Source organism: Leptodactylus fuscus, chromosome 1, assembly GCF_031893055.1.
Source record: "Leptodactylus fuscus isolate aLepFus1 chromosome 1, aLepFus1.hap2, whole genome shotgun sequence".
In the NCBI taxonomy this organism is placed as follows: domain Eukaryota; kingdom Metazoa; phylum Chordata; class Amphibia; order Anura; family Leptodactylidae; genus Leptodactylus; species Leptodactylus fuscus.
The window spans coordinates 323,414,713-323,437,173 of NC_134265.1; the positions used below are offsets into that span (position 1 = coordinate 323,414,713).

Here is a 22,461-nt window from a genome sequence, read left to right on the forward strand (position 1 = left end):
CTGCTGGAATATAACACTATAATGTGGCTGATGCATATATACGTAGAAGATATGCATAGGCCATTTCCTACTAATAATGGCCTATGCATAGGATAGACCATGGGTAGGGAACCTTGGCTCTCCAACTGTTACAAAACTACAACTCCCAGCATACATACTTGCTCTGCTGTTCTCGGAACTCCCATGGAAGTGAATGGAGCATGATGGGAGTTGCAGTTTCACAGCAGCTGGAGAGCCAAGGTTCCTTACCCCTGGGGTAGACCATCAATGTTAGATCTGCTAGAGTCAGGCATCCAGGACCATGGCCAGTGGCGTAACTCGGAATATCGGGGCCGCGTGGCGAACTTTTGACATGCCCCCCGGCCGACGCTGAAGACCCCGACTGACCGCCCTCCCCCACACGTTCCTGCGCGCTCTATGCCCCATAGTGGCCCCTGAACACAGTATTATGCCCCATAGTGGCCCCTGCACACAGTATTATGCCCCATAGTGGTCCTTGCACACACTATTATGCCCCACTGTGGACACCCATGAACAATTATTTTACTCTGGGGTCTTTTCAGACCCCACAGGATAATAATCGAATACCCAAGGGGGGGGGGGGGATACAAACATAAAAAACCACTGTCACTTACCTATCCCCGGCTCCGCTGCAGTTCTCGGTGGTGTCGGCCACCTTCCTTGACGTTCAGACGTCACATTACCTGGGATACAGGCCCCAGTCATGTGACGTCAGGGACATGACCGGGGCCAGGATCGGTAAGTAAATAGGGCCCGTTACCGGCTGGAGTGACTCCAGCTGATAACAGCCTATTAAGAAAAAAATATGATATGCAGGATTAGCCATCAATAGCAGAAACTGGAGAACCCATTTAATACAGAATGTCTCCTCGCTGGTGAAACCAAATGGAAATAAGCAATGGATGTTATGCAATTGTTTTCTTTTACTCTGTGGTAATTCTAGTATCTATTTGTTTTAGCTACTTACCCGGATCAGAAATTGGCACCAAATGGGATGTTAGATTCTATTATAAGATCGACATCGTCTGATAACTTTTGGACCCAGACAGTATCCGCCTTGATGCCATCATGGATGAAAAGAAAACTGTTCAGACGAGCAGCAGTGACCCACAATGCCCAGGTACATAAAGGTTTCAAAGAGGACCTGCTGTCTTTCCTGACTTTTAGTAACTACTTGTAATCCCCATAGAATTACTAGAGATGGGCATCCTCTCAGGACTCGTGTTTCATTTTGGGTTCAGGTGGCTTGGGGTCAAACAAGTTTGACACAAGCCACACTTTAAAATGGCTTAAAACATAGTGTATAACACTGTCAGGGCTCCTAGGAACCTATCTATAAAACATAGTGTAGAACACTGTCAGGAGTCCTAGGAACCTATCTATAAAACATAGTGTAGAACACTGTCAGGGCTCCTAGGAACCTATCTATAAAACATAGTGTAGAACACTGTCAGGGCTCCTAGGAACCTATCTATAAAACATAGTGTAGAACACTGTCAAGGCTCCTAGGAATCTATCTATAAAACATAGTGTAGGACACTGTCAGGGCTCCTAGGAACCTATCTATAAAACATAGTGTAGGACACTGTCAGGGCTCCTAGGAACCTATCTATAAAACATAGTGTAGAACACTGTCAGGGCTCCTAGGAACCTATCTATATAACATAGTGTATAACACTGCCAGGACTCCTAGGAACCTATCTATAAAACATAGTGTAGAACACTGTCAGGGCTCCTAGGAACCTATCTATAAAACATAGTGTAGAACACTGTCAGGGCTCCTAGGAACCTATCTATAAAACATAGTGTAGGACACTGTCAGGGCTCCTAGGAACCTATCTATAAAACATAGTGTAGAATACTGTCAGGGCTCCTAGGAACCTATCTATAAAACATAGTGTAGAATACTGTCAGGGCTCCTAGGAACCTATCTATATAACATAGTGTATAACACTGCCAGGACTCCTAGGAACCTATCTATAAAACATAGTGTAGAACACTGTCAAGGCTCCTAGGAATCTATCTATAAAACATAGTGTAGGACACTGTCAGGGCTCCTAGGAACCTATCTATAAAACATAGTGTAGAACACTGTCAGGGCTCCTAGGAACCTATCTATAAAACATAGTGTAGAACACTGTCAGGGCTCCTAGGAACCTATCTATAAAACATAGTGTAGGACACTGTCAGGGCTCCTAGGAACCTATCTATAAAACATAGTGTAGAATACTGTCAGGGCTCCTAGGAACCTATCTATATAACATAGTGTATAACACTGCCAGGACTCCTAGGAACCTATCTATAAAACATAGTGTAGAACACTGTCAGGGCTCCTAGGAACCTATCTATAAAACATAGTGTAGAACACTGTCAGGGCTCCTAGGAACCTATCTATAATACATAGTGTGGAACACTGTCAGGGCTCATAGAAATCTGCTGTGTCTATAAAATATAATCTAGAACACTGTCAGAGCTCCTTGGATCCAGTCTATCAAACATAGTGTAGAACACTTGCAGGACTCCTGGGAACTTACCTATCCAATTTCTAGCTCTCTAAGATGGCCACCTGGAAATGGCCACTGCTGTGCAGCACAATGATAGCAGTGAGGGAAAGCCTGGTTCCTCAAGCGCTATACATCCTGCTAATGGAAAGGGGCCTGGCGTTATGTGATGTAGGTACATGCCACCGGGCACCTTTCCAATAATAACATGCTCAAGGAGGTCATTAAAAATAACATATACTTATACTCTCCTCTGCTGGGCTTCTTTGCTTCCCTAGCATGCTCTTCTGAACCCTTCTGGCCTGCGACTGAGGTCACACACCCGAATGGAGAAATGACGTTTACCACGTGACCGCTGAGGCTCAGTCACAGGCCCGATCAGTAATCCTTGGACATGTGACCTCAGTCACAGGCAGGAGAGGACCAAACGGTATGCTAGAGAGAGCTAGATGAAGCGAGGATGCCCAAGAGAGGTGAGACAAGGTGAATATAAGTGTTTGTTATTTTTTACTCACCTTCCTGGGGCCTCTACTTATTATACCCTGAGTTCTGAAGGGACCTCTGTGTATAATAATGGCACCTAAACCGACTAGAGAGCTGAACCTCAAACATTTTTGTTGAAACAGATTTTGTGGGTTTCGCCTGTGGGTCGAGCTTCCAGGACATATTTTACTGGGGGAAGGGTTCTCTTGGTTACATATTATACTGTGTGGGGCACATTGTGGTGAGCATATTATACTGTGTGGGGACCACTGTGGAGCATATTATATTGTGCGTGGGCCATAATGGAGCATTTTATACTGTGTGGGGGCCACTGTGGAACATATACTGCGTGGGGGCTATGGTGGAGCAAATTACACTACTGTGGAACATATACTGTGTGGGGGCTATTGTGTAGCAAATTACACTATGTGGTGGCCATTGTGGAGCATCATACTGTGTGGAGCATATTATACTGTGTGGGGGCCACACATAGTATACACATAAATAGTGAAGGGGTCACAGCGCTCTTAAAAACACCACATTCTCATGAAACAGTTGATCAGCAGGGGCCCTAGGTGTTAGACTGCCTTTTACACTGTTTGGACCCTCCAGATCAGCTGTTTCCCAGAACACACCGCTGCAGTATTGTTTACATGTCAGGCGCTGTGCTGCTCACTCACTGTATTCTTGTTAACCGCAGTTGTGAGTACTATAGCTGTACTCCTTTCAAGTATCTGAGATGCCGCTGCAGCACTCATGACTGTAACTATCATAAATTTGCTGTAGGGAGGGGTTAGGGGGCCCCTAGTATGAACTGGTGCCCACAAGATTTTAATTACAGTACTATTCCTTGCCCAAAGGGTATATCACTACACTCTGTCAACACTGTGCAGGGACATGCCCTAATGAGAAGAGTGATATCCAGTTGTCAATTTAGTCATATATTTCCACGAAGAGTAAGAGACAAATAGAGCAACACAAAGAAAAATTGCTTCTGAATTATGTTATAGGGAATATATAAAGTATGGGGTATAGTATTTTGTAAAGCAGACATCCCTTTTCATACAAATTTGATGCCCACTTGGCCAGTGCTATTGGCTACCTGATGATTGCCTCCATGTGTGGCCACCAGTAAATTGGGTCACGTGACATGTGAGGTCTCTTCTCTGTCTACTTCCCCAAGGTTCTTCGCTTCTATCCAAGTCTTACTCAGTGGTTCTTCACTTGCTGTTTTTTTCCCATACATTTATGGTAAAATAATATGCTTTCTTGTCAGAGCAAATTATTTGTGTTCTCGTCGGTGGAAATCAATAACTAATTTTCTGCCGCTTTCTTTCATGGGCTGTTGAGCAGCTGCTCTTAAAATGTGAGTTTTTGTTGTGCGGTTGGCGTAGTTGTATTGTCTGTATAGGGTATTTATATTCATTTTTATTAGAATCAATGCTTCATAAAGTGCAGATAATGCATCCGTAGGATGGGTTGTCAATGTCATATCGGTGGGGTCTCACACCCGTTAGCTGTTCTTAGCAGGCATCAGTATAGGACCTACACAGTGACTGTGCCAGCTTACTGCAGATTGGCCGCCATAATGGGTAATTTAGGTGCTGTCTGGATGCCATTGTCTATTGTATATGGCAAATCTTTCAGTGAAGAAGAAATTCCAGGGGTAACTGCTGGCTGAGATTTAACCTTTTGGATTTGTACAAGTTAGTGCACCCTATTCTTCATGAAGTGAAGGTTCCTCTAATGCTTCATAACCTCTAATGTTTTTCAGATTATAATTTTTTTAAATTTCACTTTGTATTTTTTTTATAGCCTCGAGCTGTTCTGTCGTCTAGTAGTGGAGGAGTAACATTCTGGAAATGTGCTACGGTAAGTATTGTGTTTTAACCATATACTTCTATTTGGACGGGTGCAGAAATAAATAAATAGATACAAATGAAACCTAAATGAAAATTGAAGAATTATAATCATTTTGTTTTAACTTATAAAGATTATGAACAGTATTGCAGATAACTAATAGATATAAACTGTTGGATAGATGAATGTTCTTGTGCCTTTGCGGGGTCCTCTGTAAAAATTTAATGTGTTATATGTGAATTTTATTGCAGATTGTGTTGCATATTTATTGCAGATAAATATTGTGAAAATCTGCAAAATAAATTAACATTCTGTGGATTTTAAAATCAGAAAAAAAAAACCATTAGCATATGGATAAGATTTGTAAAATCTGGCATGTATTTCAGAAGCCCGTTGAGTGTAAAGCCAGGAGGGTAGAGGTAATAGATTTTGTGGTCACTGTGGTCAGGATTTCCACCAGATCCTCAGACTCGTCTCCCAGGCTAGTGCAGTGCTCAGGGGGCCACCATGGTGTCTGATGCTGGTAGAAGTGTTCCCCCACGGCACATCCTAGTAGTAGTAAGCCTTCCTGAACCTGATGGTGGTTGGAGTGCCCAAGATGGTTTTTTGCGCTGGATCTTACACTTCAGCATTTAAATTTATTAAAACGCGCTAGTGCACTGGAAATATTGGCTTGCTTGTAACAGAGTCACAATTACTATAATGGGTTGGTGTTCCCATTAATATATAGGATGATATGGTCCTTTTGGTGTTGTAATGTTTCTTGTAGTAGCTGATGGTGGAAGGATAAAGGTGGACACAGACATAGTTTGTAGACTGTGGGACTTTACTCACAAGGAGGCAACAAGCTTGGTGGTTATAAAGATAAGATAATCCTTTAATGGTCCCACAGTGGGGAAATTTCAGCATGTTACAGCAGCATAGTAATACAGATACAGGGATAATACACAGTAATATAATACAGACGTAGACACACATATGCTGAGAAGAGAAGATATACTAGGAGTCCATAGCAGCTAAGGAACAGAAGAAGAAAGAAGGAAGACTTCATGGTCATCGTCATAATCATTAGTTCTCTGTGCGGAGTGATCTTCGCTTGGTCTGATGTAGATTCTACAGCCTGGTCGCGGTTGGAAGGAAAGACTTGCGATAGCGCTCCTTCTCACACTTGGGGTGAAACAGATGGTCACTTACACTGCTGCCAAGTCCCATCAAGGTCCCATGAATGGGGTGGGAGTTGTTCTCCCGCATGGAGGTCACCATGGACTGTATCCTTCTGTCACCCACCACCTGTACTCCCCAGGACAGAGCTGGCCCTTCTGATCAGCCTGTCAAGTCTATTTCTGTCCCTGGTTGATATATTGCTCCCCCAGCAGGCCACACCAATAAGGTTCTCAGATGGGGCTACAGGCGCCTCTAAATAGGCTTGAATGATGGCAAAAGAAAAATCATAGATACAACGCAACAGTGGCAGTCTCTCTTCAACACTACAATCTTATGTGTGAGGTGGGCACATTGGCTACCCGTCTCCTTGGATTTTTCTAGCCCTGGATCCATTTAGTAGAGGGAGATATGGATATCGTAGCACTTTGTACCACATGCCTAGAATTCTTTCCATTATTCGTTATTTACATCCGCTGTAAATACATTTTATGTAGAAATGCTTTTAAAAAATAAATAATTCACTCCGACTCAATATTTCCTATACATAAAAGTATGAAAAGTCATTATTCCTGCATTTATATACCAAATAAATAAATAATAATAATCACTTGGCCCTTCATTCCTCCGCAGTATTATATGATAATGCGACCTGTATAGATAGTCAGTGATTTCACTGGCACGAGCCGCGCTCCCCTCCCGTGAGATACAGGATTTAATATGGCAGAGATTTATCAAATCTGTTAAACCGGGATTGTGACTGGCACAATGGAGATTTTAATTCCTCGGCAGAATTAGTTAGTTATAAGCTTTATATATTTTAGAGAGGGTTTATTGTATAATTGTCTGCCATAGCTCAGCCTCTATATAATTCTGTCTCTGCCACCGGAGGTGACTTGGAACCATGTTAATAACTTATGGAAGGCTACGCCAGTAGGAAATTTCCTACAATTTCACAGTTATTTGTCCGATTTCAGTTTACATTTTTCTATTGGGACTGCCTAATACCATGCAACTAGCAAACAGTATTATTAGGAACCTGATGCAACAAATAACTCAGTAAGTCCTGGGCAACTAGAATTTCAAAGTGTGGAGGCAAAAACAGTCGTGGGTGTGCTACGCTTTCCTAACCGGAGCAGAACAAGGCCCTGGAGTTCTTCACCAGAGCTCCTGATGGTGGAGTTGGACTTGGTAAAAGTCCGAGGCCCGGATCCGCAACTGTCCAGAGAGCTTAGAGTTAAGTCCCAGAGAGCAAGATGGTCTGGAGTCATAGGTGAACAGGAGGGTAATCCAGGGAGTTCACGCAGATACCCAAGGAACAGATTCGTGGTCAAGCAAGCCGAGTCGATAACTGGAGGTCACGTGGTAGCAGAAGGTAGAGGCAGAAGCATAGTCAAAGAAGCCGGGTCATACACAGGAGATAAATGGAGTAGCCAAACCAAAGGGAAACGAATAGCCCGCCAGTGACCACCCTGACCCCGGAAGTGCTGGTCCCAGCGCTAGAGGAAACCAGAACCTCTGCACACTCAAGCGGAGGCTTCCGGCCTACCCCAGCACTGGAACAAGCTGACATTCCGGTGCTGGGCAGGGATCACGTCGGGCGCCTCCGCACACTGCACAGCGGAGGCCCCGTCCCGTCCTAACAAGTATGTATATGACCATGGGCTATCAAGTGTCCTAAAATACAATGACCCTTCTTTAAGTTGACCACCCAAGATTACATCAAACACTGTTTTAACACTAAAATTGGACAGACTATTAGTATAGACATGGTACAAAATAAAGTCCAATGTGTGTCTGAAAAGGATTGCAGAGAGAAATCACAGAGTCTTTTAGCAAAACTCAGAATGCCTACCAACTCTATTTATGAAAAGCATTTTTTTCATTCCCGCCAATACATTTTAGATAGATGCTTCGATGGTCCTCTGATGGCCAAGTGTACATGTCTTATGTAGGTTATCTCCCCTGCAAACAAAGGGATTGGGCGTCCAACCTAGTCCTGACTTCACTACCCTAACATCTGACATTGAGAAGCAACCATAAACATTAAATAGTTATTTGGTATTACCAAAATTGGCAGGTTTAGTCAGCAGTAATTTAATGTATGTAACAAGGCCCCAGCACTATGCCCCTTGATATGCCAGCTAACCCTATGATGTTGGTCAGGTCAGCTTGCATCCTACTTGCCTTAAAGGGGTTATCCACTTTCTAATATTTATGGCCTATCCCTAGGATAGACCATCAATATTAGATCTGTAGGGGTCTGACACTTGGTGCACCCGCAGATCAGCTGTACTAGAACTGTGCAGCTCCCAATAATGTTTACATGCCAGGAACCGCGCTGCTCACTTGCTTTAGGAAGTGTAGCCGTAAATTTAGTTACTATAGCGTTGCCCCCTAGATTTCAATTTGGTACCAAAAGCTGTCGCTATACTTTGTACGGTCAGCGAGTAGTGTGGCTTCCAGCGTGTATATATTATCAGGAGCCACGCTGGCAGCTGTCGGACCCCCACAGATCAATATTAGAAAGTAGATACCCCTCTACAAGTGTCTAAATAAGCACTTAGGCGCCTGCAGAATTTGGGTTCACTGTGTACCAACCCCCAAAAGGCATGGGACCACCACTATTTATAATGAGCATTTATAGTGTAAGGCTAAGAACCCACGTAGGAAAAACCATAGTGGCAACGTGTCGTGGTTTTTCCTGCAGCACTTTTCAAAGATAGTCTGTGGAAGTTTCCTCTGCGGACTTTCTGCTTTCATTATACCTTTAAGGAAAATAGTTTCAGAAATTGCAGCGTGTTCGCATATTTTCCCGCAGTGTGGTGATGGGATTCGCTAGACACACTAGTGACTGAAAAAAACTGCTTTTACGCGATGTGGGTCCCTGGCCTAAATGTGAAGCATCCTTGGTGCACAGCACTTTATTGTGCTGAAGATGTGCCACATGGTTCCTTCTCTGCCCATTTACAATGGTGTCTGAAAGGGGGCTGAGACCAAGGTGGGCCAGGGCAGGGATTGTTTGGCCTGACAAATTTACTATAACTTGATCCAGAAAACTGGCATAAGTTATATCTTTACCAGTTCCTGAATGGCGTAGATTTTAATTTAATTAAATTTTAATTCCCACATGGGAATGTATCTGGATTTTTAGTAAACTGGAACCTGTTAATAATTCGGGGGTATCCAGTACCAATATGGCACTCGATTAAGACTCGTGTACGCCTGTCTTAATAAATTCCCCATATACGTCTACAATCTCCTGATGTAAATCCAGAACTGGTGATTGGCTTTAAAAATCCAGCTCATCTAATCTCTATCCCAAAAAATTGGGCTTCCCGAGGAGGCGCGGACATAAAACTATGGTATTACCAGACTATTAGGTAAATAAACCCATTTGCCTGACATCTGCTTGGCAGGGAATGGTTAATAGATAATTCCGCGTTCTCGTGTTGTGCTGTTTACAGACTTGATGCTGCATACTCATTAACACATCCTGTCGCTGCCTGTCGCCGCTTTTACTCTGATTGCATTTTACTGCTAATTTGCCTCCGTCATTGTTGCTCTGGATGCATGTGAGCACCTTTCAGTGATTAGACCTTCATTATACAGGAGACCATTTGTATGTAGACTTTATTTTTAGACCCTGTACCAGTCACTCGCCCTGCTGTTCTCCGTGGCAGAATCCATCAGAGCCCTCTGTTGTACCCTTTTATATTCTAAACTTAGTTTTCACACCTGCATTTTGTCAATTAACCTCAAAGTGGGAAAACTTTCACCGTGAGACTGTTAACAAAAAATTCTACAGATTCTGGTGTTATTACTTGCGAGATTCTAGCAAAGTGTAAAAGACTGATTTATTCATTGTGCTAGGAAATTGCATAATTACCGAATATATTCTTATTATTGGGATTGGTCCCTATACAAGATAAAACACACTGCGACTATTTCCTGAAAATATAGGGTGCTATATATATCATATGTATGGTCAGTAGATAGGATTTGCTACCAGTGTCTGATCTTGTCCCTTCGTCTTCACTTGGCTTTTTGGATGCCAAAATTTTAGGTCGTTGTAGTCAATGGCCCTTGTGGCCTTCTAAAAGAAAAGGCAAATCATTTTGGCTTGATCTTGTAATTTTGGTTTTAGATGGCTCCACATGGAGGTTAAATTGATGGTCCATTAGGCTAGGGCTACATGGCAACTTTGGCCACGACTTCCATTGCATGACCCAAAATTGTTGTCATCCTGTGACTCATTTACTAATGTATGTGAACAGGGTCGTACAGCATTCCCAAGGGAGCTGCAATTATGACTTCTAGTTGGAAAATAATTAAGCACTTCTGAAATTTTTGTGCCTAGAGTCACAAAGTAACACAGTGATCGTTGGTCCCGTGATGGGAGTCATGGTCAAAGTCGTCACCTTGTAGTCAATGCATGACCATATAGCCTGCCACAACCATCTTAGTAGTGACATCTGTTGTCTTGATCGGATGCCAATGGATATTCAGGAGCTTTCTATGGTCTGGGACTTGTCAGAAACCCAACCATGATGTCCTTATTGTGTCCGGGTTATCTTCTCATACATGTAGTGTCTCTCCTGATAACCAGCCATGATGTCCTTATTGTATCCAGGTTATCTTCTCATACATGTAGTGTCCTCCTGATAACCAGCCATGATGTCCTTATTGTGTCTGGGTTATCTTCTCATACATGTAGTGTCCTCCTGATAGCCTGTCCACAATATGGACATCATGGCTGAGTTTCTGATAAGTCCCAGACTATAGAAAATTTCTGCATTCATAGTTCTGTCCATTCACAACCGATCAAGACAACAGATGTCACCACTAAAACGAAAACCCCTTTAACATAACATCTGATTAATATGGAAAAATTACAGGAACAGAAACTGGGAAGATTATTTGTAAACTGTCTCTGAGTCTCCTTGTGGGCAGGAACTTTTTGTTTTTTTCAAAGAAAAACATGGATCCCATCCACATTGAGAATGAGAGCTAGGCCACCTATAACCTTCCAGGGTTAAAAATAAAAACACTACATTGATCAGAAGAACAGTGAGAATAAAATAATGTATGTTATTTATTTTTTCATATATTTTCCCCTCTTATCAGCCTTGCACTGAGGACATGAGTAACGTGAGGCAGAGCGGTTGCAGTTTTTGCCCCACTTGTGGCATATGGACAAGGGTAATCCATTTGTGTAATATGACGGTTATAAGTTCACATGATGTTTCCACTTTTGTTACAGGTAAAAGACCAACAAACCGCCAACATTGCCGTGATCACAAATAACACCGGATCGTCCTCCTCTACTATGAACATGTCTAACATTATCCTCCTGGACAACATCACCGGCTTACTGATACAAGAAACCAGTGCTAACATAAGCAGCTCAGTTACAGGGACGCAGACCTTCCGAAAAGACTCGCTTAGAGGTGACGACCCTATCTGTAAAGAAATTCCGAATAAAAACTATAGAGAATTAATAAGACGTCAGTGCGAGGCTTTCACTATACCGTGTGCGACAGCCAGTGACGCCAGCGTGGGGAGCAGAATAAAGGATCCATTTCATTCGAGTCACAGCAAAACTTTCTATGAATGCTAGTATCGGCAGCGTGTCACTATGTGAAAAAAAATCTCAATTTATGGAAAGGCAGAGAGTACGCACGATAGAGACATAATCACACTACTTTGTTCTGCATTCATTCATTGCAGTGATTGCAGCTTGTGGATCGTAGTAAAGGGGATATCAGAAGAAACCAAGAATATTCCTGCTGCTATAAGGTGTAACGTAGGGACATAGAATAGAGAGATGAGATACTTTCCCTTCCTTTAGTTGTATTTTTAGCCGTATCTTCATATTAAGTGTTGATTTTCAGATTTCCTTTTTTATATCTCTGCCCGCAGTGAATAGATACTTGAGCATAACTGTGGGGGTTCAGGGCCACTATATAGTATATATACTGGCATAGATGTAGGGGCACATTCATTACAATCAGGATTTTATACACGGGTCTTAATATGTTGTCCGCTGGCATTAGAAGAGGCACAGATGTATCTGAGAGGTCCCAGAGTAATTGGGAAATTTACACTATATTGTTAAAGGGGTTGTCTGGAGGCACAAAAACGTGACCATTACCTTTTAATATAATGTAAAGAACTTACTTATTAGTTTCAATCAGAAAAGATATCCAAATCTCCTAAACAGAGGGGTCGCGTGGTGACCGAAATTTTGCTGTTTTTAAAGTGGCAGTCCCCTTTTCTTTTGTCCCTTTTGCATTTGTAGGTTCACACTAGTGTCCGAGCATCTTCATCCCAGTTTCCACTTAAAATCAGTGGAGAGAAAAGTCTTTTCTCTCTGCTGTTTTCGGTGGAAACCCAGTGGGGTCTACGGGTTTCCGCGTGTGACTGCTTTTTAAGCGGGTAGGGTTTCCGTCTTTCGGGGTTCCCAAGCGGACCTGAAGGATGGAAACTTGAAGGCTAATGGGAACCTAGAGTTAGAGGGTTGTGTAAAGGTTACATTTACTAAGTGGTCTACTAAGTGGTCTACTCCTCCCAGAATTGTCATCTTGACAGTGATCCTAACATCTTCCTCTTTCCCCTTCATGCCCACTGACCCACATCTCTGTTATGCATTCCAATATCATTCACTGATACAACCATCGATGTGCCGAAATACCAGGCCCCTTTCCCCATTGTGACCATGAAGGGGGAATAAACTCCTTGTGATGACGCGTCTCCCGTGCTTACCATATTGCTGTTAGACTAGACGTATTTTGCCTCAGCACTATGAGAAATCTTGGTGACAACCTTCAGGGTTTCCTGGATAGGAAGCCTACAATATCTCCTGTATAATACTTCATTTTAGGGCAGGGCAGTGCTAATGACTCCATGTCTCTGGCTATAAAAACAGAGAGAAAGAAGCAATTCCTTCCCTTTATGATAAAATCTATGGCTTGTCTTTTCTTATTACAGCTGGAGACTCCTTCCAGATATCTTACACTGCTTCACTAAACACAAAAGAGGCCAAGGACGGGATGGTGTTCTCCCTTCCCGCTGTGATAACCTTTCAGAATTCTTCGGAGGTAAACTTAACTAAAAGCGTTTTTTTTCTCTCTCGGTATTTAGAGGAAATCTTTAGAAAAACAAAAACTTCTATGTCACCTTAAAGGAACTCCTGGATTTTTCAGGAAAATTTATCACAAAAAAATTCAACTTGATTTTAATGTAGATACAATTTACATACATACGACCAGAAAAACAACGTGTATACAGTAAGGATTTCAGCTCTGAAGGTAGCATAATTGTGAGTGCAGCTCTGGACTATGATACATTCTGTAACCCAGGATCAGTACTAGTTAAAGGGGTATTTTAATGGAAAGCATCCATCACCTGACACTCCATTCAAACTCGATAGGTTTGAAAAAACAGGATGGAGAATTTTTTATTTTTTATTTTTATTAAAGAGACATCTATCCCTGAAATAGTACAATTTAGAGTAACATAGGAATATGTATTAGAGGGGTTGACCAGTTCATTTTATTGATGACCTATCATAAGCCATCAATAAGAGATTAGTGAAGGTCCACCACCCAGAGCCCTTGCTTTGAGGGGGGACACACCACTTAAGTGAGTGCTGTGACCTCTTAACTATTTACATCACATGCTCTCTGTTTCATAAAAGCCATGACATGCCTCATCCTATAGAAGTACATGGCTGCTATTATACAGATGGTATGGGATGTAACCGTGGAAAGGGCACATGCAAGGTTATGGCAACCCATTAGAACAGTTAACCAGAGGGTGTCCCATGTGTCAGACTACCACTGATCTCTTATTGTTGACCCATCCTAAGGATAGATCATCAATAAATATGAACTGGACAACCCCTTTAATACATTGTAGTCTCCATTTATGTATATGGGGGAAATACCTAATGTAATAGAAAAAAAAATTGTAAAAATGTTCATGTACCCTCGTCTTTGTTGTGGTTCTTTGGTTTTGCTTGTGTATGTAATGGGAAACTTTCTGTCTCTGGTTACAGGTCTCTGGTGTAACGTATAATATTGTGGCTCCCTTTTCTGTCACCGCCAAGGAAATCACAAATGTAAGTCATTCATATGACCGCCTGCTTACAAAGTTTGTCTGTCAAAATGGCAAGGTACAAAATATCCATATTTGTGTTCTAACAGATAATAATGTCTGGAGGTGACGCTGGCATGGAGTTACACTTCTTTCTATTGTTGATGCTGGGTCTGTTCATAGAGCAGGCATGCATTTCTTTTCCTATAGGACCAGTGCACATACCCATATCTTTCCCTAGCCAAATTCTTACAGTCTCTATGTACAAAGGTCTCTTCCACTAGCCACACCCTGCTTGAGCCATAGGTTATATCTTGTTAGTTTCCTGCAGTATGATGTTGCTATTCTTGTGTATCTCACCGTGTCCTTGTCTGCTGTCTGACTATTGAGCTATATACATCTCTGTATATACAGGTCTGTTGCTGATCCAGGCCTGTTCTTGATTTATCGGTTTCTACCCTGTCCTCCACCTTGTCCCCTGACCATGCATGTATGCTTCCCACCTTAACCTTGACCTGTACCTGACCACTCTCTGTCCAGCCCCTGGTTCTTTACCCCAGTGTCTCCTGGACTGCTTGACCAGCTGCCACTAACATCTGGACAGCTACAAGAACTAGCAACCTAGGGACCTCTCTGTGGTGAAGTCTAGATCTCCATACAAGGGCTAGAGGTTTAATTCCTCTGAGTTTTCTTAAACGACGCCTTTAGCAGTAGCCCAAAACCATACCAGTTTGTTGACCCAGTTGATGCTAAGTACTGACCCATCTCTAAAGTGCCCTTCATCTCTGAACTCCTTTAATGTTTAGTCTTCCCTTGGCTAAACTACACTGTTTTTGGTAACGGTCTTCTTAACCCCCTACAATTTGGTTACCATATTCTGCATTTTACTGCCCTTATCAAAGTTGTCAATAACCTTCTAGTAGATAAATCTAATGGCGGCTTTTTTTCTACTAATTCTTTTAGAAGTCTCTGTAGTTTTTGAAACAACTCCCCAGTGAGCAGCTAACCTCGGCTCAGTATGTTGTTAGCGTCAAGGACACTGCTGACTCTTGGTTTTCTTTCTGTCTTTATGACCAATTAAGATTATCTGCTGCCTCTAACATCATGTCCTCGAAAAAAATAATATTTAAAATTGGATTTATTATTTCTTTTGCCTAAACTCAATATTCCCATCTCAGTGTGTCATGTCATTTGTCATCTGCACCTCAAAAACATCTCCAGAACCCACCCTTTAATTACCTTAGAAATTTCAAAAACTATTATTCTTGGTGATTTATTCTCATCTTGACTTGTAAATTATTTCTATTGGGTCTTCCACTTATTAAAGTCTCTTCAATTCACCCATGCTAATAATTCTGTTCATACGCTACACAAATCCCTCCACCCTATACCAGTCACTCCATTAAATGTCCATCCATCATAGACTGCAATTTAAACTAAACTTATCTCTCCCACGCACAAAACTCTCCGCAGTACTGCACCTCCATTTCTACCACTATGAACAAAAGGACTGGCACACAGACTCGTCTGGTTGTCTGCGTGTTTTCTATAAGCCTGATTTCCCGCTTAGAGCAATCCAGAGAACTGGTGCAGCTAGAGAAAAGTCTTGGAGATGGGAGTAGGAAGATTGTATTACGGAAGATGTTATTTTTTTATCATTGGGAGAATGGAGAGCGTCATAATGGTAGAGATGCTCAAAAACAAAAAGAGGACACCGAGCGGCCCATATTGTAACTGTGTAAGATAGAAACAATGCTGAAGGAAAAAAGAGAGGCCCTCACCTTGCGGGGTTGTGAAGATGGTCACAACTCCTCACTACACATGGGGAACAAATTGGTCAGAGGCGCATCTGACCCAGCGGCGGTGAACTATTACACCTGAGGAAGGGGGATTTATAACGCCCGAAGCGCATTTAATTCAACTTTCATGGTGGGAGCGCAGTTCTTTCAAACCAGACTCGCAAACAAATCTGTGTGCTGGTCCTTTTGTTCATCCTGTCTACATATGAGAGGATTTTGGAACTCTGCAGCTTGACCCCATCCAGAGAAAGGGACTCTCTGACCAATTTGGTCCCCATGTGTAGTGAGGAGTTGTGACCATCTTCACAACCCCACAAGGTGAGGGCCTCTCTTTTTTTCCTTCAGCGTTGTTTCTATCTTACACAGTTACACTATGGGCAGCTCAGTGTCCTCTTTTTGTTTTTGAGCATCTCTACCATTATGACGTTCTCCATTCTCCCAATGATAAAAAAAATTAACCTCTTCCGTAATACAATCTTCCTACTCCCATCTCCAAGACTTTTCTCAAGCTGCACCAGTTCTCTGGATTGCTCTAAGCGGGAAATCAGGATTATACAAAACACCCACAGTTTTAAACATGACCTAAAAACCTTTCTTTTTTGGCAGAGATGGTATATTTTTTTCCAAAGTTTTTAAGATTTCTCATGCCCTTTTGACTGTCCAGAGTATTTAAGAGAACAGTTTATATCTGTTGCTTCCTCGGTACAGCACTGAGGGATATGAGGATGTATTATTAACGTGGTTGTGTTTAATTATGCAGTGTCCAGGTGTGAAGATGCTAGACATGTCCAATTTTTAGATTTGTCATAAAACATTTATCGTTAGATTTATTCAAAGCATTCGCACGCACAAAGTGCTCTTCCATCAGTGCGAATTCGGCAGGACTTCTCACGAGGTGTCCGCCTTTGAAGCTCTTCCCAGCCCTTGTGTTTACAGACACACATAGTTTGTTGAATTTATTCTACTTTCATCTTTTGCTGAGAATTGATGGAAATTTAAGAGGATTTTCCAGTTTTATATTAGCTAGACCTCTGTCATTGTACAATGTTTGCATTAGGGGGACTTTATTGAGCCCTGTACTCCAGAGTTCTGGCATACAAAGTCACAAAGTTGAGATTTGTACAAAAGTTTTGTGACATTTTGTACTTTTACTAGATTCAATCCACTTTTTAGTGTTTTTAGCTGTCTGTCTCAAATGTGACTTTTTTTAAAAAAAAAATTGATAAATTTGCACTAACATAATAAAAATTCGTCTAGTGATAAATTTCCTTCATATTGTTTCATCTCCTCACTGTAATAAAGATTGTTTGCTGTTATTAGAATTATTTTTATTATACAATACTTAAAGGGGTTGTATGGTTTAGAGATAGTCTAATAGGAAATTTTAAGGTACAAGATCCTCATTTATTAATCTGGAGGACCCTGCACATGTAATACTTTGTTTTTCCTGTTGGAGCGCTGTAGGGAAATTGAAAACTTACTACCAGGTTCCCCAGCATATTCCAATTTACTGTAGATCCTAGCAGTAGAAGAAGGAGCCACATGTCCTTATTCAGCAGGGGGTTAGGGTCCCAAATCTGGCTATATCAATCACATCTATTCTTCATTCTTGGTATATGCACATTGCATTGATAAATCTGAGAACTTTATTACTCTTTTCACTATTCATGCCCCAAGAGCTTTTGAAGATGAGTCCCAGTATCCTCTCCAACAAATTAAATGTTACTAAACCTTAAATCAGAGGAACAGCAGGAACTTATGTTGTCAGGTCTGCAGTTGGTTTAATAGCCCTATATCAGGTGAGAGGTCTCCCTTAAGCAATTTTTACATAAAAAAGTAAATACAAATTTGGCATCTAGTTTAAGGGCACATGTCTGGTTGTTGACCTCCTGTAGCTACAGTAGTATACAGAATAAAACAGTAACACCATGCTGTAAGTAAAATGGCCCAACCTTCTACATTCAATGTGTGAAGAGATGACTTCCTTCACTGTGAACCTCACTTGCTTCTTAATGATATCTATGGACAGCATTTACCTAGTAACAGGGAATGAACTGCAAATTAGCTAGAAGGGAGGCACCTAGTTTTCAGGGAGAAAACAACAACATTTTTAATTAAAGTGCATTAAATTTTGATCCAGAATCACATGCTCTATTAAATGAGACTAAATTGTCTGAAAAATTAGTAACCAATTAAACATGTAACCACTACTTCAGTATTATTAGTATATCTGTTTAATTTCATGTCCTAAAAGGCATATGTTTTTTGTATAGCTTACATTACACGCGTCAAAAATCAGAGGGAATGGGAATCTAGAAACTTCTTCTGTTATATCATTGAAACCACTGACATCAAAAGAATGAAGGAGTCCTGATGGTTTATAACTATTACTAATGCCATTTACAGTCCTAACAATAAAGTCCTCCATATGGAGAGTCTCCATTCTGTTACATCCGTGTAGCCTAACAGGGTATATGGAAAGAAGTTTCTGAAGTAGGTAATCCCTTTAAGTTTTGAGTAGAGTTAACATTTAATATCACCTCTTCCATTATCTCACCAGGTGCTGCCTGATAATGGTCTACATGGAGCAGGATTTGTCATTGCCTTTGTTGTATCGTTCTTATTGACATGCGCTGTGCTTATCCTCCTTTACCAAACCAAGTGGTTAAAACAGAAAATGTCTGTAAGTTATTTATCTAAATCTTATACATATCAACTGTTCCAGTGGCCCTTGGAAGTAGGGGGCTCCATCCATTGTATAGTAGCAATTCCAGAGTATTTTAGTTCTGGTCCCGTTTGAATGATAAGGATAAGTCACGAGCGCCCAAATTTTTCTTTGCTTTTTCATGTTCTTTTTTATCTCTTTATGTTCTCTTGTGAATAGTGCCATAAATGGGAGTTAATTGGAGAAGAAATGTCACAGATTATCCCAGTCTTCAGGCACCAGAGAAAGGCAGGAGATCTCTGTACAGAGTCTTTTGAATGCATAATCAAAGGTGTTACTGTTATGTTTTATCATATCTTGCCTACAGAAGTTAAACTAAGTTATTAGGAATCAGCCTATTCTGTCCCAATCTGTACAGCAAAGCTGTGAGTCACAGAACAGAGGACATGTCAGCCAGAGCTGTAACTTGAAGCTCAATGGTCACATGCAAAATCTGTCGTTCCCTCCACTTACCATATGCCGCCTATAATACTGTTGTGTTCTTATGTTGTAGAGAGGCCTGTGGACCCCTTTAGGCTCCAGGGCCCAGTAGCTACCTCTGCGGCCACTATAACTAAACCTCTGTTGTCAGCCTATTGTGAGTGCTCTCAAGGTCAATAAGGCCTGTAAGAAAACTGGAATTTTAATTTTTTAATTTTTAATTTTATGGTTGAACATGCGCCCTGCTATGTTATTCAGAGTCCATGGGGCTAACAAACAATTGAGCAGTTTCTAGCTCCTTAGTCTTTGCATGGGGTTCTCCATTCTAAGGCTGCATTCACACAGAGTAACGCCAGGCGTCATTTGTGTGTAATTTGTGTGTCTTTTACGGCCGTCATAAAACGTTTACATAGAATTCTATAGGAAAAGATGGCCGTCATTTACGGCCGTCATTTACGGCCGTCGTTGTAATGACGGCCGTAAATGACGGCAGTAAATTACGGCCGTCTTTTCCTATAGAACTCTATGTAAACGTTTTATGACGGCCGTAAAAGACACACAAATTACACACAAATGACGCCTGGCGTTACTCTGTGTGAATGCAGCCTAAGTTATACTTCCTTGGTGCTCATGTACAAGTAATAGGGGTCATAAATATCCATTGCAGCATAATCCTTAATATATGATGTACTGTAATAATGGGAAATGCAAGGTGGGAATGCAAGGCCTGATTGCTACCAAGTTTTTATTTGGACAAATATGTAATTTAAGACAGACTGGTTGGTAGGGATATATTGCCTAACAATGAGAACCAACACTTCCTAAGCAACCGGTCTCCGACTACGCCTTAGCACCAAGCTGTGATAGTTCTCATTACTCTCTAATAGAGATGAGCGAATAGTACTCTATCGAGTAGGTATTCGATCGAATACTACGGTATTCGAAATACTCGTACTTGATCGAGTACCACTCGCTATTCGAATGGAAAAGTTCGATGCAGAACCAGCATTGATTTGCCGAATGCTATACAGTCGGCCATTCAACGCTGGTTCTTCTCCTACCTTTAGAAGTCTTCTCCGTGCAGCTTCCTCGTGGCGTCTTCCAGCTCTGAATTCACTCTGCCAGGCATCGGGCCTGGGCAGAGCCAACTGCGCATGCCTGCTTGTAGTGCAGACACGCGCAGTCGGCTCTACCCAGGCCCGATGCCTGGCAGAGTGAATTCAGAGCCGGAAGACGCCGCGGGGACGCTGCACGGAGAAGACGACTTGGAGGATCCAGTCCGACCCTCACTCGTGGACTTGGTAAGTGTAATTTGATCGAACGTTGCCTACCCCTGAAACGAGCATTTTCCCCCATAGACTATAATGGGGTTCGATATTCGATTCGAGTAGTCGAATATTGAGGGGCTACTCGAAACGAATATCGAATCTCGAACATTTTACTGTTCGCTCATCTCTACTCTCTAACCTTCTGCTTCTTTATTACTCCGACTGTTCTACAAATATACAGTATTTGGGCAGAGAACCCCTCCAAATGAGGAGATCCCATATTACGACATATGTTTTTGTTGTGTTTTCATTATGTAGAATCAAAGTCTGTGAGACAGATTTTAGTTATTTTGCTGGTTGTGCTGTCCTGGTTTTCCCCAAACGTATCGCGCCTAGGAAGTTATATAACATCAAGTCTGTTCCACAAACATAAAACGCCTGGTTCCTCTGCCTCGGGCTTCTCCACTCTTCTCTGACTGCTCACAAGCCGTATATAATATTAGCCGGAGCTGTGCGGGGACCGTTGGGATTATATCATGTTTTTTACTTCATGCAGATCCAATAATAGCTAGTTTGATGTGATAAGGAAACTATTAGATTGACAAAACGCTACAGAATACTGTTTCATATAACAGTCGACTTAGACGTCAGCATTAATCTTGCGCATTTTCTTTCGTCCCAGGGAAAATCACATCAAATTAAGAGCGAACAGAAGAGCGAATCTCCAGCCAAATCATCCGATGGTGCTCCAGAAGACATGAACGGGGTTGACCGCTTGATTGACATAATATGCTTTGAAGAGGCAGAGAACATGCTGCAAGCATTGGAGGAGTGAGTGTTTGTCGTGTCTTTCTTTTCTTTTTGCCTTGGAAGAGAAGTCAACAGCAAAGAATACAGATTTCAGGAATCTAATGAGCCCCCATGGGGCGGAGGATTTTCTTTTCTGTTGTTTTGTGTTGACGTGTATATCAATAATGGAACCTCATTAAATGAATTAATTTTAGGAATTTGAAATGCAAGATCCTCACCTTCCGCACTTCAGGAATTCACATAGGAACACACTTTGTATAATTTTAGGATTTTTTTTTTATTATTAAATTGACTGCTTGCGAGATTGGTGCCTTGAAGTGGTGAACACCTGCTAAGTGCCTACCTAAGTCTGTCTCCTCCCCTCTGAGAGCACAGTAATAGCAAAGCATCCCTGTTCTATATTCTCAGCACGGTACAATAGCTGGAGGTGATGCAGGTGGTGTCATCATTGGTAGAGTTAGAGGGGATGGTGGCGGTTTCACTTGCTTTCTCTGCTTGACAAGTCCCAGAAGCCCTAGACGTTCTAGATATGGTGTTAGATGGTTTGTAAGATAGGGTAAGAAATACTGTACAAGACTCTCTTCCTTCTGGAGGAGTCAGACTGAGTTGGCTATTATTCCTTACGTTTTTTTTGAAAACCAGGTACTAATCTATAAGGAGCTACCTTCCAATAGTGGTACTAGGTCAAATTCCTTTTTTTCACCAGTGAAGTCTTATTTGTATTCCTTACCCAGTATTCTTAGCATGGCATGCATGGTCTAAGAAGTCCCTGTACCAGTCTATCTCTCTAATGAGAAACCTTACCCCCTTCTGGTCCTTAAAGGGGTATTCCCATGACGCTCGTTCACTAACCTGCAGGCTGTTGTGCTCTCTTCACTTCCTGCTTTTCTCGGCACATTGGTGGGTGGGGTTTCACTTGCACAGGATTGGTTGTAAATTAATTACCACAGTGTGAAACTGATGTAGCAGAGCTGGATTTGAGTCAGTTTGCATTACATACAGAGGTAACTGACTCCCTATCTCAGCCCTTATCAGCCAAATTCAATTAAACCAACTGATAAGAGCTCAGAAATCCCGGAGCTTTCACCTCCCCTATCTGACAAGCTCCGCTACTTATCAGACACAAACAGCTCAGAGCTGCTCCCAGCCCCTCCCTCCACCTGAGAGCAGGCAGCTACATCACTTGACAAATGAGCAGATAATCCCAAGGGCCATAGAAACGGAGTGTAAACAATGAAGTGAATAAATTAAGATAGTGGCCAAACAAAGCAGTTTTGATAAAGCAATGCATTTAGGAAAAGTCTTACATTCACATA

The 22,461-nt window shown here is 41.8% G+C and overlaps 1 protein-coding gene across 1 annotated transcript in view; it reads left to right on the plus strand.

Annotated features, from left to right (window-relative positions):
- Window positions 1–1,000: 1,000 nt before the first annotated feature.
- EVC2 (EvC ciliary complex subunit 2) overlaps window positions 1,001–22,461 on the plus strand; it is a 75,454-nt gene continuing 53,993 nt past the window's right edge. Inside the window, exons 1-7 of the mRNA XM_075260373.1 lie at window positions 1,001–1,141; window positions 4,821–4,877; window positions 11,290–11,476; window positions 13,017–13,126; window positions 14,086–14,148; window positions 18,483–18,605; window positions 21,018–21,166. Coding sequence (XP_075116474.1) covers window positions 1,016–1,141; window positions 4,821–4,877; window positions 11,290–11,476; window positions 13,017–13,126; window positions 14,086–14,148; window positions 18,483–18,605; window positions 21,018–21,166 — 815 coding nt within the window. The 5' untranslated portion in view covers window positions 1,001–1,015. The remainder of the gene's footprint in view (window positions 1,142–4,820; window positions 4,878–11,289; window positions 11,477–13,016; window positions 13,127–14,085; window positions 14,149–18,482; window positions 18,606–21,017; window positions 21,167–22,461) is intronic.